At 47.5% G+C, this 17,792-nt stretch overlaps 1 protein-coding gene across 1 annotated transcript in view; it reads right to left on the bottom strand.

Moving 5' to 3' along the window:
* Positions 1-1,231: 1,231 nt before the first annotated feature.
* Positions 1,232-17,792, bottom strand: part of MARCHF5 (membrane associated ring-CH-type finger 5) — a 105,227-nt gene continuing 88,666 nt past the window's right edge. The window contains exons 5-6 of the mRNA XM_077455223.1: positions 17,290-17,456; positions 1,232-4,503 (exon numbers count right to left, since the gene is read on the bottom strand). Of these exons, the coding sequence (XP_077311349.1) occupies positions 4,387-4,503; positions 17,290-17,456 (284 nt within the window). The 3' untranslated portion in view covers positions 1,232-4,386. The remainder of the gene's footprint in view (positions 4,504-17,289; positions 17,457-17,792) is intronic.

Consider the following 17,792-nt stretch of genomic DNA (forward strand, 5'->3'; position numbering starts at 1 on the left):
ACGCTTTCCTATTTATTACCACTAGCATCATAAGTGCCCTTTCAGACGGGCTGTCCAATCAAGTCCACCTGTCAGTTTTTCAGACCTGATTGGACCCTCTTTGTCCCTATGGAGCAGCTGACATGTCCACTGACATCCGCCGCTATCCAATCCTGTCCACCAAATCCAGATGGATGGTGGCCCTATTTTCCACCCATCTGGTGGATTGGATGAAAGAAATGGACAGATTCTGGCCTTACAATGATACAGAATCTGACAGGTCAGTCTCCGCCCAGTAAGCAGAGAAGGACCTGTCATTTGCCTGCTCTGCAATCCCCCGCTGAGCAAGCAGGATCCGTACAACAGAAATAAAAATAGCCAGTGTTGATTAGGAGAGTGAAGTATCTCTTTAAATGCAGCTCAGAAGATGGTCAACTGCAGGTTATTTTCATCTGACAAAATCCTGAATGATCTCACAAGCGTCTCTAATGGAGGACACAATCCCAGATTCATTAACACAGACTCTTATACTCACCTTGGCAGCAATCCCTTTTCACTAATTTATTGAATGCTAAACAGAGCAGTGTTGGTAACCCAGGAAAGCTGCGACATGACCTTCTTGGTCATAGTGTGCAGGTCTAGCAATCAAATGTTGCATCACCAACACAGGGAAGCAGGACACATACTCCGCCATACCAGAAGTGCTGGGTAGCGCCATCTTTATTGGAGGACAAAGTGGCAAGGCTATATTCAGGATGTGGTATATTACGAATGGAACATTTTTTTATTCAAGAAAGATTACATCACAAAGCAGTGAAGTGCAACATTTCGGAGCCACACAGGACCCCTGTGACCTGAAATGGTCATATGCCTGACGAAGGGGTCCTGTATGGCTCCAAAACATTGCACTACACTGCTTTGTGATGTGATCTTTCGCGAATAAAAAAAAGTTTATTTCATAATATATCACATCCTGAATATAGCTGTAGTATGTAAAAAGTTACAGAAGGTGAAAATATGCACTTCTCTGCTCACCCTTATCACCCTGCTCATCCTGTTTTTCACAATTGGGTAAAGAAAACTTTAAGGACATGGCAGGTTTCAGATTTACTGGAAATGGTTCCAAAGGGGGGACTACCTCTACAGACCACTCCCCAAAGAGACGTGTAGGAAAACCTACTAGATCAGGGAGCTGCGGGTCTACAGCAACAATTTTTGATAAATATATGTAGAGACTAGATGTGAAATACAATTTGCCTGTGTGTATAATTCTTTTATTTATAGTACATCATCTTCGGCACAAATACATTTCTCAGACAGATAGTAAATTATTATCTTGCTTCCCAAAGATGTCACAAATGCTTGGATCCAATAAGTGTTTTCTGTACAAGAGTCATGGCTGTACTACATTCTCCTACAAGTGTGAATTGTACAGACTTCAGTGGCAGTCATACCTTGCCAGAATTTGGGGCACTCTCCAAAGACATTTGGAAATCCACTATCATGCTTGTGGCTAAAAAACGCAGTCTTTTTCTGCATGTGTGCTGAAATGGCGGGAGGTTCCTATGTTCAGGACCCAAAGAAAATGTTGAATTTAGGCATTCTATCATTCCTGGATAGCCAAATGAAACTTTGTGCTGAAAGAACAGAGGCTGTCAATGCTGACCACATCTCCTGAAAATACTAGCTGGCTGGCTATCATGGTGATCCAATGGGCTTACAGGGATATTGAGCCTGGGTTCACACTAGATGTGGTGCGAGTTTGCTGCGGATTCTGTACCACATCAACATCGCAATCCATTCATGCAAATCGATTGCGGAGTGAACGTTAAGTTAAAGACATCCTGAAATCTGTGTGCAAAATGCAGTGCAATTAGCAGAATCGGATCGCATGGGTGTGGGGGGGAAGGTCCCACACAAGTCTGGTGCGAAAGCGGTGGGATTTGGGCCAATAAAAACCATGGCTCAAATCGCACCCCACACATACACCATGCATGTAATTCACACAGGAAAGTGCTGTTATTCCTGTGCGAATTGAATTACATTTGGTATCCTGCACCACATTAGTGTGAACCTGGGCTGAAGTAAGATTTTTTTTTTTTCCTTTTAAAGGGATTGTAAAGGTTTGTTTATTTTCTAAATAGGTTCCTTTAAGCTAGTGCATTGTTATTTCACTTACCTTTTCCTTCGATTTCCCTTCTAAATGTTGTTTTTCTTTGTCTGAATTTCTCACTTCCTGTTTCTCCTCAGTAAACTTCACGCCATCATCCGAGTGGTGTTTAGTGAGCCAGAACAGCTTACTGAACAGCTTACTGAGGAGGAACAGACAGAAATTCGGACAAATAAAAAAAACATTTAGAAGGGAAATCGAAGGAAAAGGTAATTAAACCAACAATGCACTAGCTTAAAGGAACCTATTTAGAAAATAAAAAACAAACCTTTACAACCCCTTTAAAAAAAACACGTTATCATTCACTATTGAATAGCAAGCGAGTCATCACTTTACTGACAAACGGTCATAATGAGTCCATGAAGATCATGGTAACAAACCAACAGATGCAAGGGGATAATTGTCTTAATGGATGAAGGGACACATACAATCATCGGCAGCGCCTCAGTGGGTTTAGGATCCCCTCATAAGCATGTGGAACAATACGAAAGGGCACCAAATCAGTATGAGCAAAAATAGAGTACAATTCAGTTCCACATGTTATCATTACCTGCTCTGTGGAATGGTTTTGCACAAAGCTGGCCCGATCTGCTTCTCCTCGGGTCCCCTCTGCGACCTGCGCTCACCCCCCCAGATGAGTGCCCCCATAGCAAGCCACTTGCTATAGAGCACTCATGCTTGCACACTCCTGAGCACAGAAAAAGGGCTTAGCCCCCCCACTGGCTGTTAGTGACTGAGCCAATGAAGAGGCAAGGAGCTTGGGGGGGAGCTGCACACTGAAGGTTTTTACTTTCATGCAAAAAACCTTCAGCCTTTAAACCCAATTTAATAATTTTAGGCACTGAACTGGAACATGCATGCAGAATCTGAGTTGACTTTCTAATCTAAATGTTTGGTCCAGGTGAGTGACAAGACTGAATGCACAGACAGCCACACCAATAGAATTTTGAAAAGGTGGTCAGCAATGCCACCACTGTAGTTCTCACAGTACAGGTCTCCTAAAAAGGGAGGGGAAGCATGACATTATTCCCATCCATATAAAAGAATCACCATCTTCCCTCTGGGGAGATCTTTTACCTCTATGTCAAACTACTCATTAATTTGACATCCCATTTTAAGCACATATCTGATGCAAATCCCCAAATGCCAGGAATAAATCTCCTTCCTAAATTCTCAATTATTGCAATCCATACTCACCCCTAACCCTCCTTGTACTTCCAAGTGAGAGGAGGACCTAGGAGTTGCAATACCAGAAGCTGACTGGGATGAAATCTGGGTCTCCACCTTCTAACCTGGAAACCAATTACAAACTCCCTGTGGAGTGGAATTCAGTTCCATCCAGGATATATAGAGCCATATCAAACTATCCTCTTATTGATATAGGGGTATGTGAAGCAGAAGGTATTCCCTAGGCTGCAAAATGCTAATAAAGTCAGAGCAGTTACCGAGTACATTTCAGTTGGTAGAACCACCAGAGTACAAAGAATCTATCACTGATCGCTAGAGGAATTTTTCCATTATTTCAGGAAATAGGAACCTTTTAGGTGATCGATAATAAATATTCTGACTCAGTTTATGTACACTTCAGTTTGACAATGACAAAGTGCATGCATTGTAAGGCCAGAAAAAAAACCAGAACATAATCCTCGGAAAAGTAAAACGAATGACTTTAAACCCAGAGTAATCACAAAGGATGCAGTAAAATGGATAAGAAAACTGTCTAGAAAGACAATGGCGCACCACCAAAAAAAAAGAAGAAAAAAATCTCTGTACATTCTTTAGACATTCACTTTTGGCAGCAACTGAACTGAAAATTATGAGAAAAAAAAAACATATTGAACTTAGCTTATGCCATTGTGCAAGTGTTAAACATATAAAAATGGCAACCCAACGCTTCAGTTTCTTCCTTGGTGTCACTGAGAGTCTCTCCTTCTGGTGTATGCTGCGTTACATGGGATGTATTACCACCATGTGAAATGCAAAACCAATACGACACAATATTAAGATGGTGTAAAGCAGTGTAGACAGATGACGTGTCCTGCAACCTGCTCATTGTTTACAGTACTTATTCTGCCATACATAAGTGCTTTATTGCGTCTTGTGGAAAAAAGAAAAAAAAGGAAAACCAAGGACAGCAGCATGTGGTAAATTCCCAGAACTGCAATGGCGAGGAGTCACTACGACACAGTAGAACCTTGTGCACGAGATTGTACAACACACACAGATGGTAGAAAGAATTATACTTCCTCTGCTTCTGGGTTGTTGAGGATTTTTCGGTGAGCCTGGCGCAAGTACTGCTGCTGCTTGAAATATACCTTGAAAGCTCCCTTTATGGCGACAAAAGCGATTCCCCCCTATTTAAAAAAAAAAAGAAAAAAAAAAGGACAAATTAAAACTTGGTATCGGGCACAATATTTAAAATGCAAAACTGTTTCTGTTGTACCACCATCACAACCTTAACCAGGTTCTAGACATTTAAGGTTTTAAAGAATCTTCACAAAGTTTAACAAGGTCCTTCCTAATCTTCACCAAATTATACCAATTCCTAGACCCAATCCTCCCCCAAGGTTGTTATTAAAATGTATCCAACTACACAGGGCCATCTCCCTGTTCTTCAGGTACATGATTTGTCTGCTACCATTCCATAGGCAACCCGGCCTCTACCTCCACTTAACCAACCTTTGGTATTATTGGTTGACAGACTGTATAGCTTTATGTTTCTTTGGGTATATTTATATGTGGCAGGAAGAATTTTATTTTACCATCCCTCTCCCCGTATCTAGTTCAACTAATCTAGTACCTCACACCCCTCAATTTGCCTTTTTTATAGTTGAAGATGTAAAGAAATGTATACTTTCATAACAAAAAAACAAAAAAAAAAGCTGAGTTAGACTTACCGGTAACTCCTTTTCGGAGAGTCTTCTAGGACAGCCCATGAGACCTAGGGCTCCTCCTACCAGGACAGGAAACACGGTACCCCCACCAGAAAAAAGGGCGGTCCTCCAGGTCCTGTGTCAGTCTACTTAAGAACCGTAGGGCATCCTTGTAAAACATATGCATAATACATATAACTTTAGACAAAACCGGGTGGGAATCCGGCTGTCCTGGAAGACTCTCAGAAAAGGAGGTACCGATAAGTCTAACTTAGCTTTTCTCAAAGCGTCTTCCAGGACAGCCCATGAGATGAGCCAGAACTTACCAGTCTAGGGAGGGACAACTGCCTGCAGGACCTTACGACCAAAGCCTGCTTCTGAGCGGATAGGAGATCCAGGCGATAATGTTTAATGAAGGTCGAGTAACCGGACCACGTGGCAGCCCTTCAAATTTGCTCCGGTGAGGCACCAGCCCTCTCAGCCCAAAGACATAGATAAGGCTCTAGTTCAGTGTGCAGTGACAAAAGGTGGCGTAACCTCCCTAATTTTGTAAGCTTCAGAGATAGCTTGCTTTATCCACCTGTCTAGAGTGGCTTTAGATGCACTGTTTCCCTTGTGCACCTCCGAAAAGAGGACAAACAAGGCATCAGTTTTCCTAAAGGTCTTAGTGACCTCAAGATAGACAAGGAGGATCCTTCTTGCGTCTAAGCAACTAAACTTTTTCCTATTCGCCCTACAGCGAACTACAAAAAGATTGCAGTGCAATATCCTGAGTTCGGTGGAATATACTAGCCACCTTAGGCAAAAAACCTGGATCAGTCTTTAAAACGACTCGATCATCAAAAAGCGTGAGAAAAGGCTCCCTAACTGACATGGCCTGCAGCTCACTTACCCTACGTGCTGAGGTAATAGCTACCAGAAAAACAACTTTTAACGTAAGTAGTTTAACCAAGATATGCTCGAGGTGCTCAAAAGGAAATTCGACCAAAGCTTGACGCACTAGGGATAGGTTCCCAGATGGACAACACTTCACCAATGGCCTGGCCCTTGAAATTGATTTGAAAAATCTGGCTACAATGGGTTTTTCCAGGAGAGAAAACTGGAGGAAAATACCAATAGCTGCGGCTTGTACTTTTAGGGTACTAACAGAAAGACCCTTGTTGACCCCCTCTTGAAAAAATTTCAGAATTGCAGGAATATCTTGGGTTAGTCTCTGATTCTCCAATAACCAAGAATTAAACTTTTTTCCAAAACTTGGAATAAATGGCTCTGGTGACTGGTTTTCTACAGTCTAAGAGTCCTGACTACTTTTTCGGAGAACCCCTGGGCGCTTACCTTTTCTTCAGATACCAAGCCGACAGTCTTAGTGAAATCACCTGGGGGTGAGATACTGGACCCTGCGTACAGATCCGCTACTGGGTATCCCCATCTGCTGGTTAGGTCTGCAAAGACTTCGGGATGAAGGGACCAATTGTCTCGATCTACCCGGTGACGGCTGAGGTAATCTGCTAAACAATTGTGTGTGCCCTTCAAGTGCACAGCTGAAACTGAAGCCAGATTGCCCTCTGCCCATACTAGGATCTCCTGGGAAATTGACTGGAGTATTCGGCTTCTCGTACCCCCCTGCTCGTTGAGGTATGCGACTGTCGCGACATTGTCCAACAGAATTTGAAGATTTGGCCCCAGATCTCCATCTGAAACAACAGCAGGGCTCTGTGAACTGCTCTCTTTGATTGGATGAAGCCCTTGCCTCCCTTGAGGACCACTCTCCCTGTGCCATTGCATTGTTGAGATGGGCCCCCCATCCCCAGGAACTTGCATCCATAGTAATCCTTCGGGAAATGTGAATGGACCATAGGAGACCTGCTAGGTGCTGGCTTGTTCTCCACCACCACAGGCTTCTCTTTACCCTGGTGGGAAGCCGGACCCTTGACTCCAGGGACCTTGTATCCCCATTCAAGTTTCTTAACAGGAACAGTTTTAGTGGACGTTGATGAAGTCTCGCCCATGGGACTGCAGGAAAACATGAGGTCATCAGACCCACTGCCCTCGAAACCTGTCTTAGAGAGACCGACTGATTTGTCTGCAACGCTGACATAGATTGGATCATTTTCATAATCTTCTCCTGAGGAAGAAAGACCCAGGTAAGTCACCTTCTGGGCTGGAGTTAAGGACGACTTTTCAATGTTTATCAAGCAGCCTAAGGACTGTAGGAAGTCCCGTACAGCCTGGAGATCCTCCAACAGCTTCTGGTAGGACAGCATAATAGTTATCGCCTTCAGCCTGAGTGGAGCTAGAGCTTCCCCCAACACCTTTGTGAAAATGCGTGGGGCTGAGGAAAGACCAAAGGGGAGGACCTGAAACTGGAAGCGTCGGGTCCCTGTATTCATCTGTACTGCTAATCCTAAATATTTCTGGAAGGCTGAGTGGATAGGGATGTGAAGATAAGCATCGCTCAAGTCCAACGTGGCCATGTAGCAGTTTGGGTAGGTTTTTGATAGTGAAAACCGCCTCCATCCGGAAATGTTTGTACCCGATTAATTTGTTTAAAGCTTGGAGATTTAGGATAAGTCAAAACTTCCCTGAGGGCTTTTTGACAACAAATACATGGGAATAGAACCCCTTGCCTTGATCTGACTGGGGAACAGGAATCGGGACCTTCTGATCCAAGGGCCTTCGATTTCTCCCGATCCTAGGGAGAAAAGGTGATCAAAATCTGTTCTGGTGGTTAGTGGAAGAATTCCAGCCTGTACCCATTGGTCACAAGGTCCAGAATAAAGGCGCTTGAAGTAACTGCTGCACACTGTGGGAAGAAAGCCCTCAATCTTCCTCCCACCGGGAAACGCAAGTCACTGCGGTTTGGCAGGCTGTTGAGGAGCGTTTGTCCATTGTTTTTTCAGCCTGCTGTCCTTTTCTTTAGGACCCTGCTGCCTGCCCTGGCCACGAAAAAAAACGTTCTGGCTGCTGGGATTCTCTTTCTCTGGAAAAGCCTTCTTCCTGTCGGCAGTGCGTTCCAGTGCCTCCTGCAGCCCTGGGCCAAATAAGTCAGTCATCGCCTGTTAAGGGGAGCCCAGAAAGGCGTAACTTGGAGGCCAAGTCCCCTGACCAGGTCTTAAGCCAAAGGCTTCTCCGGGTCGAGTTCACTAAAGCCGAAGCTCTGGCCGACATTCTCACTGACTGTGGAAGAATCTGCCAAAAAACCCGCTGCCTGAAAGAGGAGAGGAAAAGACTTCAAAATCTGCTCTCTGGAGGTACCTGCTAACAGATGTGTCTGAATCTGGGTCAACCACACCTCCAGATTTCTGGCCACACATGTGGAGGCCAGAGCAGGTTTGAGGTTCCGAACCGCAGAGTCCCAGGCTCTGTGGGGAAGGATATCCCCCATCTTGTCCATCGGATCCTTAAGCGTACCCATATCATCGAACGCTAGGTCTGCGTTCTTTGAAACCTTTGAAAGGTGTGCGTCTAGCTTGGGATTCTTATTCCACGGCTGCGCAGTGTCCTCATCAAAAGGAAACCTCCTTTTAAGGTTACTAGAGAAGAATGGTTTTCTCTCAAGATTATCCCATTCCAGCTTGATAGTATCAATCAATGAACTATGGACTGGAAAAACTCTGGATTTTTTCTTATGCAATCCCTTATACATGAGATCATGTTTGGATAGCTGAACCTCCTCTTCTTTCAACTCAAGGGTAGTATAGATGGCCTTCAATAAGTCATCCACATCTTCTACGGATAACTTGCATCTCAAGCTCCGACTGGATTCTCTATCCCGGGGCTCTATCTCTGACCCAGATTCCTCTGGAGAGGAACGGGCAGATCTGACCTCAGCCTCAGTCTTCACTGCCCGCCTGCTGTGGAGTGCTGACTGTCGTCTTCTGTGAAGACGTACCCTCTGCTGAAGTCTGGTGCTTGTCAATAAGCGTTCTAAAGGAACTAAAGGTGGATGCAAGCTCATCTCTGACAGAAGCTAGCATCTTCAGGCAAGAGGTAACCGGGTCATCTTTTACAAGGCCCTCTATACAGCTGCGACAAACAGCTTTGCTCCAAGTGGAGCTCAATTTGTTTGCTCACACTGCACATTTCCTTTTTTAGGTGGCTGTGCCTGAGCTTTCTCCTGGGTCTTGGTCTGTAAGACAAAAATAAATGACCCCAAATGAGACTCTCAGCCACCCTGACACTCTGAAACACCACGTGCAGGAGGGAAGAAATGTGTCCCCATAAACCACTACTACAGAGAGAGGAGAGGGAGGTAACACAGGGATAGCAAGATGGTGACAAAACACTTCAGGCTTACCTGCGAGGTGCTGGTGTTAGGCACTGCATCCACTGCCTGTGCAGGAACTGCAGACTGGTCCATCCTGCCCCGTTTAGCTTTCCACAGCCTGGCTGCTTTCCACCAAAAAACAACAGCAGCCAGCGTCTCCCATCCGCGCCGCTTAAAAAGACTAAAAACCGGTGTCTTGGGCTCCCAATGATGATGTCATATGCTCCGGAAGGGACCTATGACTTGGCACTTCCTGCGGGCCAGCTTGGAGCACAGAAGCTCTGCATCCTCGAGCGCTGCTGCTTCCCGTTTCTCCTCACACCACTCAGCCATCCTGTGGGTGAGGAAACTGCTGCTCTCATAGAGACTACAGGTGCTGTGGAGCAGACAGCACCATGGCCCTCTCCTGGCACAGAGAGACAGAAGACAGCAGCACAACCAACCTCCCCAGTGGTGTGCTGCTTCTGGCAGAAGAGAAGTTTAGTGACATGCCCCAAATAGCCTTACAGAGCCCCTACTCATGAGACCTAGAGGACCAGGTTCCAGGAACATGTCACACATAACACCCCCCCACCCCCCCCCCCCAGTCTGGAGGAAACACTAATAACTGACACGTGGCCTGGAGGAGCGCCCTTTTATCTGGTGGGGGCAACTTGTTTACTGTCCTAGTAGGAGGAGCCCTAGGTCTCGTGGGCTGTCCTGGAAGACATTTTGAAAAAAAAAAATAGGATTTTTTGTACTCACCGTAAAATCCTTTTCTCTGTAATTCACAGACCGAAACAGCTCCTCTCTGTAACTAAATGGGTTGTATAGCCTGCCATTAGGAGAAACTAGGCAAAATTGTTACACAATACACAGAACTTTAGTCACGCCCCGGGGGGACGGGCCCCGTGCTATCCACCCCTTCCCACTGCTCCTAGCAGCTTCAGTACGTCAACAAGCAGTATAACGTAGAAAAAAGGAGGGGTGGGTGCTGTGTCGGGCGGTGAATTAAAAAGGATTTTACGGCAAGTACAAAAAATCCAATTTTCTCTTATATTCACCGACTGACACAGCTCCTCTCTAACTAAATAGGACGTCCCCAAGCAGTGCCAAACGAGGGGTGGGAAAACAGCATTAAAACTTCATCCACCATGGCAAGTGGGAACTAGTGAAACTAAACCCACAAAAAAACAGCAGTGTGTGGAAACTCCACCATAAAACCAGGCATCTTCAACAGGAGTGATCCCCCAAACCGCAACATTGCGGAAGTAATGCAATAGTGCATTAACGAACCAGTACTGTGTTTTTATCGAAAAACCAGGAAAAACTCAATAGCAACTACACGGCCTCCTGCAAACTTTGCGGCCAAAACAGGCATCAGCCAATGCACTGACGTCTACCTTGTAGAACTTGGTAAACGTATGGACAGACGACCAGGTCGCCGCCTTACACACCTAAGCGACAGACGCTTGGTGTCGGAAGGCCCAAGACGTTCCGATTGCTCTTGTAGAGTGGGCCGTGACTGGAAAGGGAGGCACCTGCCCCATCAAGGTGTAGGCTTGAACTACAATCTGTCTGATCCACTTGGAAATGGTGGCCGATGAGACCGCCATGCCCTTCTTAGGACCAGCCACCGAAACAAAGTGAGTCCGACTTCCGAAAGGAAGCTGTGGTGGACAAATACACCTTCAGAGTCCTAACCACATCTAGAGTGTGAAGGGCCACCTCTTTGGGGTGCTTCGGCTTAGGACACAACAATGGCAATACAGTGTTCTCATTGATATGAAAGGCCGAGACCACCTTAGGTAGAAAGGATGGTTGCAGATGCAACACCACCTTATCCCTGTGGATGACCAGATAAGGTGACTTGCAGGACAAGGCCGCCAATTCCGAAACCCTCCTGGCCGATGTTATGGCCACTAGGAAAACCACCTTGTGTGAAAGGGTCAATAAGGGAATCTCCCTGATATTCTCAAACGGCGGCTTTTGTTCAGGTTCAAATCCCACGGGAGGTAGCGGTGGACGCACCGGAGGGACTACATGTCACACCCCCTTCACAAAAGGTACTCACTAATGAGTGAGACGCCAGGGGTCTTTGAAAAAAGACAGCCAGAGCTGAAATCTGCCCCTTGATGGTGCTCAATGCCAACCTCTGGTCTACACTTTGCTGCAGAAACAGCAGGATCCTGGATACAGAGAAGGAGCACGGATGCCACCCTTTCTCCTCACACATGGAGATGTAGGCCTTCCAAGTATGATGTTTATCTTCCTGGAAGAAGACTTCCGTGCCCTCAGCATAGTTCGAATCACCGAGTCCGACAGACCCTGGTTACTCAATACCTGGCTTTCAATAGCCAGGCCGTTAAAGCCGGCGATGGTAAAGCAGGGTGAAGGATTGGACCTTGAGATAGGAGGTCCTCTCTCAACTGCAGTCGCCAGGGAGCGTCTGCCACCAGGTGCACCAGGTCTGCGTACCAGACCTGCTGAGGCCAATCTGGGGCAACCAGGATTACTGGAATCCCCTCAGCTTCCACTCTGCGAAGCAGACGTGGCAACAGTTTCAGCGGAGGAAAGGTGTAGATCAGCTGGTACTGATCCCACGGAGCCACCAGCGCGTCTGACGCGTCTGCCTACGGATCTCGTCCTGGACACGAATCTCGGCACCTTCCGATTGAGCCGGGAGGCCAATAGATCCACATCTGGTGTGCCCCATTTCAGGCACAGCCGCCTGAATATCTCCGGATGCAATGCCCATTCTCCTGGATCTAGCATCTGACTACTCAGATAGTCCGCCTGACAATTTTCCACCCCTGGGATGTAAATGGCCGACAGGGCCGGAACGTGTTGCTCTGCCCACCAAAGTATGCGAGCGACCTCCCGAGCAGCGGCTGAACTTCTTGTTCCCCCTTGGTGATTTATGTACGCCACAGCCATGACGTTGTCTGACTGTATCCTGGTCAGATGCCCTCGAAGACACGTCAACCATGTGTGGAGGCACAGCCGGATCGCTCTCAATTTGAGCAGGTTGATCGTCAACTTGGATTCCTCCGTCAACCAGAGGCCCTGAGCCGACTGAATCCCCATCACTCCACCCCAGCCGGACAGACTGGCGTCCGTGGTGACAACCGTCCATTTCAGAAGGAACGATTTTCCGGCCTGAATCACCGGGGACCTCAACCACCAGATCAGGGAGTCCCTGACTGGCTGTCTCACCTGGATCTGCCGATCCAGGGACAACAGAGATTTGTCCCATTTTGTTAAGATCTCCGTCTGCAGGACTCTGGTGTATAACTGGGCATAAGGTACTGCCTCGAAGGAAGCCACCATGAGCCCCAGCACCCACATGCAAAAGCGGAGTGATGACCACTTGCGGTTCAACAGTAGTTTGACCACAGATCTGAGAGTCCGCAATTTGTCTGAGGGGAGAAAAACCCTTCCTTCCCTGGAGTCCAATAGTAACCTCAGGTACTCCAGACAGACTACCACCACCGACTTCTTTAGGTTCAACAGCCACCCAAATTCTTGCAGGGTCTGCAAGGTGATCACCACATCCTCCTCTAACTCTGAGGCAGAAGAAGCTCTCAGGAGGAGATCGTGTAGGTAACCCACGATCACGATCCCGCTTTGTCTCAACAACGCTAACACTGGAGCCAGTACTTTGGTAAAGACTCGGGGGGGGGGGGGGGGTTGATGCCAGGCCAAAGGGAAGAGCCACAAACTGGTAATGGGCTTCCCCGACTGCCAAACGCAGGAACTTTTAATGCCGAAGGCACATGGGTATGTGCAAGTAGGCATCCTGAATGTCCAAGGACCCCAGGAAGTCCCCTTGATGGAGTGCAGCGACTACTGAGCGAACACTGATTCCATTCTGAACCTCTGCACTTTTACAAAGTGATTGAGGGATTCAAGTCCAAGATTGGACATACCCCTTCCTTCTTGGGAACTACAAACAGATTGGAGTAGAACCCCTGGAAGCATTCCGAAACTGGTAGATCACCCCCTGATTCAGCAAGTCCCTCACTGCCCCTAACAGGGCCTCCCGGCAAACCGGGGACACAGGTATGCTGGAGGGGAAGAATCTGTTTGGCGGGCAAGAGAGAAACTATCTTGTAGCCTGTAGAAATCAGGTCGCAGACCCATTGGTCCGATAACCGGGAGGTCCAATGGGCTGCAAACTCCCGAAGGAGAACCCCCACCCGAGACGTGGGTGGGGGCAGACCTTCATGTGGTAGCACTTTTGTTCGCAGGCTTGTTAGGCTTGCGGTTCCAGGGACGCTTCTGACTGTCCGTGGGTGTCCTGTCGGGCTGGGGTCGTTTTGCTGAAGCACCGGGCGGATGAAAAAGCGGCTTGTGAGCGGAAAAGGAGGGCCCTTGCCTGCGGCATGGCTCCTTAGCCTTCCTGGCCTGTGGGAGTAGTGTACTCTTACCAGCCGTGGCATTTTTAATAATGTCATCCAAAGAGCCGGTCGCCAAGGAAGGGAAGATCCGTCAGGGCTTTCTTAGATGCCTGGTCAGCCGACCAGCATTTCAGCCAAATAAGGCACCTCAGCATCACAGCTGACACTGAAGCCCTGGATAACAGAGGGAGAGTATCCAGGGCGGCGTCACAAACATACTTAAGGCCATGCACTAGTTGGTCTGCTAACTCCACGCAGACAGGGGAGGCATCCTGCTCTCCCAATTCGCGGTGCAAAAGTTTTGCCCACTCAGTCAGTGTCTGCGACACCAGTGCGGATGCCAGTACAGGTCGCACGGCTGACCCCACAACCGTAAACAAGGAACGAGCCACTGCTTCGGCCTTCCTGTCCATGGGATCCTTGAATGCAGGAGTCCCCTCAACTGGAATCGTGGTTACTTTATTTAACCTAGACACTGGGGGGTCCACGACCGGAGGAGCCGACCACTTTTTGAGAAGGTTTTCCTCAAAGGGGTAGTGCACCTCCAAGTTTTTGGGGACAGAAAAGGTCCTTTGCGGGCGACCCCATTCCCTGTAGATGAATTTGTCAAAATGTGCTTAGCACTAGACTCACCACCCTGGGGTGTTCTGTGAATGCCAACAGTGCCTGTAGTCCCTAGGAAGTTCCCAGATACAGAGAGGAGAAAAAACTGTCAGCAGCAGCTCCAACAGCAGTGCAACGGTCTGCAGAACAGCTTCAGCTTTCCACACAGAGCCATCCAGTGTCCCTCAAACACAGGGAATACAGGAAGTGACAAGAGAAAGCACATTGAAGAAAGCATTTTGGCTTTCAGAAAATGGCTGGCAATGTAATCCATAGGAATCCCAGGGAAAATGGCTGCTTTAGCTCCCCAGGGGAATCTATAGCTTTCCCAAATCCAAGAAGGTTTCCGGAATGGCGCCATGAGGTGAAAAGAGAAAAAAATAAAAACAGCCTGCCTGCTGACACCCAGACACCCTCCACAAAAACTGCCTTTTTTTGGACCCCCAGACCTGGACCAGACCCAGACCCAGACCCCAGACCTGGACCAGGACTGAACAGCAACCGCACAGAGCCCCACAGGTGAGAAACGACACGCACACACACACACCTCCCGCAGCGCATGCAGACACTCCCCTCAGGGGGGGGGGGGTGATAGGGACTTGGGAGAGAAGATAAGGAGGTGAGGTGGCCCCCGAATCGACCAACCAAGGAATGCCCAGCTGCTCCCCCCACCGAAGCAGGGAGAGCCGTACTTGCCAGTCCTGAAGAGCTGGGAGACATTCCGTGGTAGCCAACTCCTGCGCAGTTACAGGGAAGGTTACTGGCCCGGTATACTGTGATCCAGACATCAGTAGCCCAGTCATATGTATACCCCGGAGCATTGAAGCTCACGGCCACCCCTGGAGCATGAGGTATGTCGTGGCCTGCCGAGCCGTAGCTGCGGCCTGCTCACGATCGATGGCCGGACTGGGGAGATTACAAGGATTTCATTAACCAGCCTGTCACCCAGCCGGCAGTTGATAGAAGATCTCAGGATCTCTCATCTTGCGCAAAAAAGCAGCAAACCTGCAGCAAAAACATGGGACCGCGAGGCCCACAGGGTTTCCTAGGTCATTCTTGCTAGGCAAAATAAAAACTGGAACTGAAGCTGCTAGGAGCAGTAGGAAGGGTTGATAGCAGGGGGCCCGCCCCCCGGGGCGGGATTAGAGTTCTGTGTATTGTTTAACAATTTTGCCTAGATTCTCCTAATGGCAGGCTATACAACCCATTTAGTTAGATAATATTGTTTATCCGAATGTTCCCATTCAGCATACATAAGCTTCCTTAGCCATGCATGAATAGGAAAGGCATCGCCAGATGGAAGGTTTTAATGATCCCAAATTAGAGGTGGGTTCATCAAGAGCCTGTGCAGCAGGCAGCAAAAATGTGAATGCCAACAACAGTGCCTGTAGTCCCTAGGAGGTGGGTTCATCAAGAGCCTGCGCAGCAGGCAGCAAAAGGGTTGAACGAAACCAATTTAGTAAGAGAGTGCACAAGCAACCTGTCTTGTGATGTTACTCCTATATTAGGATCCTCAGAAGAGGATAAACAAATATCTTCCAAAACTTTGGGAAGATCTACTTAATGCCCAGCCTCCTGAACCTCAATAAGAGGGTCCTGAGCACTAGATGGAGATCTGCTACGTTTGACCCCCACTATGGAGGGATAAAATAGCATCAGTCTTCTTTTCCAAGCCATAAATGGTAGAAGAAAAGACCTCTCATGTGATATACTCTGGCTGAAGCGTCTTGTGTAGCTGCAACTACAGATTCCCCTGACTGCTCAATCTTACCAGCCGCATCACCACTCATAGCCTGAAACACAAAGCAGAGGCACGACCAGCAAAAAAAAAAAAAAAAAATGTACACTAGGCTATAGTCCAGCGCAATAGCTGCTATTAATCCTAGGCTGTGAAAGAACAATGCGTCAAAGGGAATGCTTGTGTCACCAAACCTGATCCAGCCAACCTCCTGCTCTGTCCCTCCACAGCCAGCAGCAGCTAGATACAGTGCTTAAATCAACTTCCTGCATGTGTGGCCGGCGTCTGGCACCACTAGCCACGTCCCCCCCACACGAATTACAGGCCCCCCTTTGCTTTCCCGTGCAAGTAGCGTCCTGTAGAGCCTGCAGACATGGTGCGGGGGGGGGGGGGGGTAAATCCACCGTTGAGAGGCCTCGGTCTGTCCCTTTTTTTTTTTGCAAGAAAGGAAGCTACTTTGGCATCCTATCCCCCGAAGGGGAAAAAAAATAAAAAAATAAACTATTTTGGGGGCAAAGGAAGAGAACAAGACCCCCCTTCTTACTGGAGGAGAGGAGATATGAAGGCTTCTGTGCTGTTGCCAGCGTCAGGTCGGTGAGTGCTCAATACAGCCCCCAGTGGTGACACATAGGCATGACAACATATACAGGGGAAATTCCTGAGAAAATCTCCCTTACCTTTTCCTCGTAGTAGGGTTACCTGAGATAAAAACCCAATCTTCACCCTTCACGGTGGGCTCAGAGACCTTTAGGAAACCTTCAGGAACAGGGGAACCTCAGGTTACCCACAATCCTGGACATGCGACAGCACCCTGTCAGTATAAACTTAATGGCATTACTACCAAAAAGTACCGGATCCCAGGGTCCAGCTCTCTAAAGAGAAGCATTTGCAAGCAAAACCTTGTTTCTTCGGACACGAGGCCCGGGTACCATTCATTTAGCCCATGAAAGGACATCAGAACGGATCCGGTCAGCATGCCTAACCCCAGCAAGGAAGCTTCCAGTGGAGTTCAGCACAGCATATCTTTACTCGTGACCAACATCTTAGACACTGGCTAAAAAAAACTGAGGACCCCCAGTAGTGGGAGGGGTTAAATAAGGCGTACACGTCTTGCCTTAGGGGCGTGCCAGTGTCCATAACCTGTGTGGTCCAGTGGTCCATATAACCCACATAGTAACTACTATGGCTCTGTGTCCCCTGATGTAAGAAAAGTAAGTGGAATTTTTCCCTTAGGCCAAGCTTTTGCAAGCTTAACATTCATAAGCTCAAAAAACACTCACCAGAATTGTCCTCTGTAGATTGGAGTTAACACTGCTAAACATCAGTTTGCCAACAATAGTAGCGATGGTGGGAAAGACCAGAGCCCCACACAGTATGCGAGTAGCAGAGACGTGATCTGCTAGAGGGTTGGCTTCAGCTGGTACGCGAGGGACAGGACATCCAATTCCTGAAAGAACAGGCAGAATACATTGATACATAACAAAAACAAGTGTCAGAAAATAGGTGTTCTTGTAAATAATGGATGGAGTCCTATCCTAGATTAACCACTTGACCTCTAGAAGATTTATCCCCCCTTCATTACCAGGCCATTTTTGTGATACGGCACTGCATTACTCGGTCATGCAACTCTGTACCCAAATAAAATGTATGTCACCTTTTTCTCACAAATATGGCTTTTTGGTGGTATTTGATCGCCACATCGGTTTTTATTTTTTGCACTATAAACAAAAAAAGACTTTCAAATATAACAATATTTTTTATAAAACATATCCAATATAAAAAA

Source organism: Lithobates pipiens, unplaced genomic scaffold (assembly GCF_037356315.1).
Source record: "Lithobates pipiens isolate NorthernLeopardFrog02 unplaced genomic scaffold, aLitPip1_a1.2 Scaffold_25, whole genome shotgun sequence".
Lineage (NCBI taxonomy): Eukaryota > Metazoa > Chordata > Amphibia > Anura > Ranidae > Lithobates > Lithobates pipiens.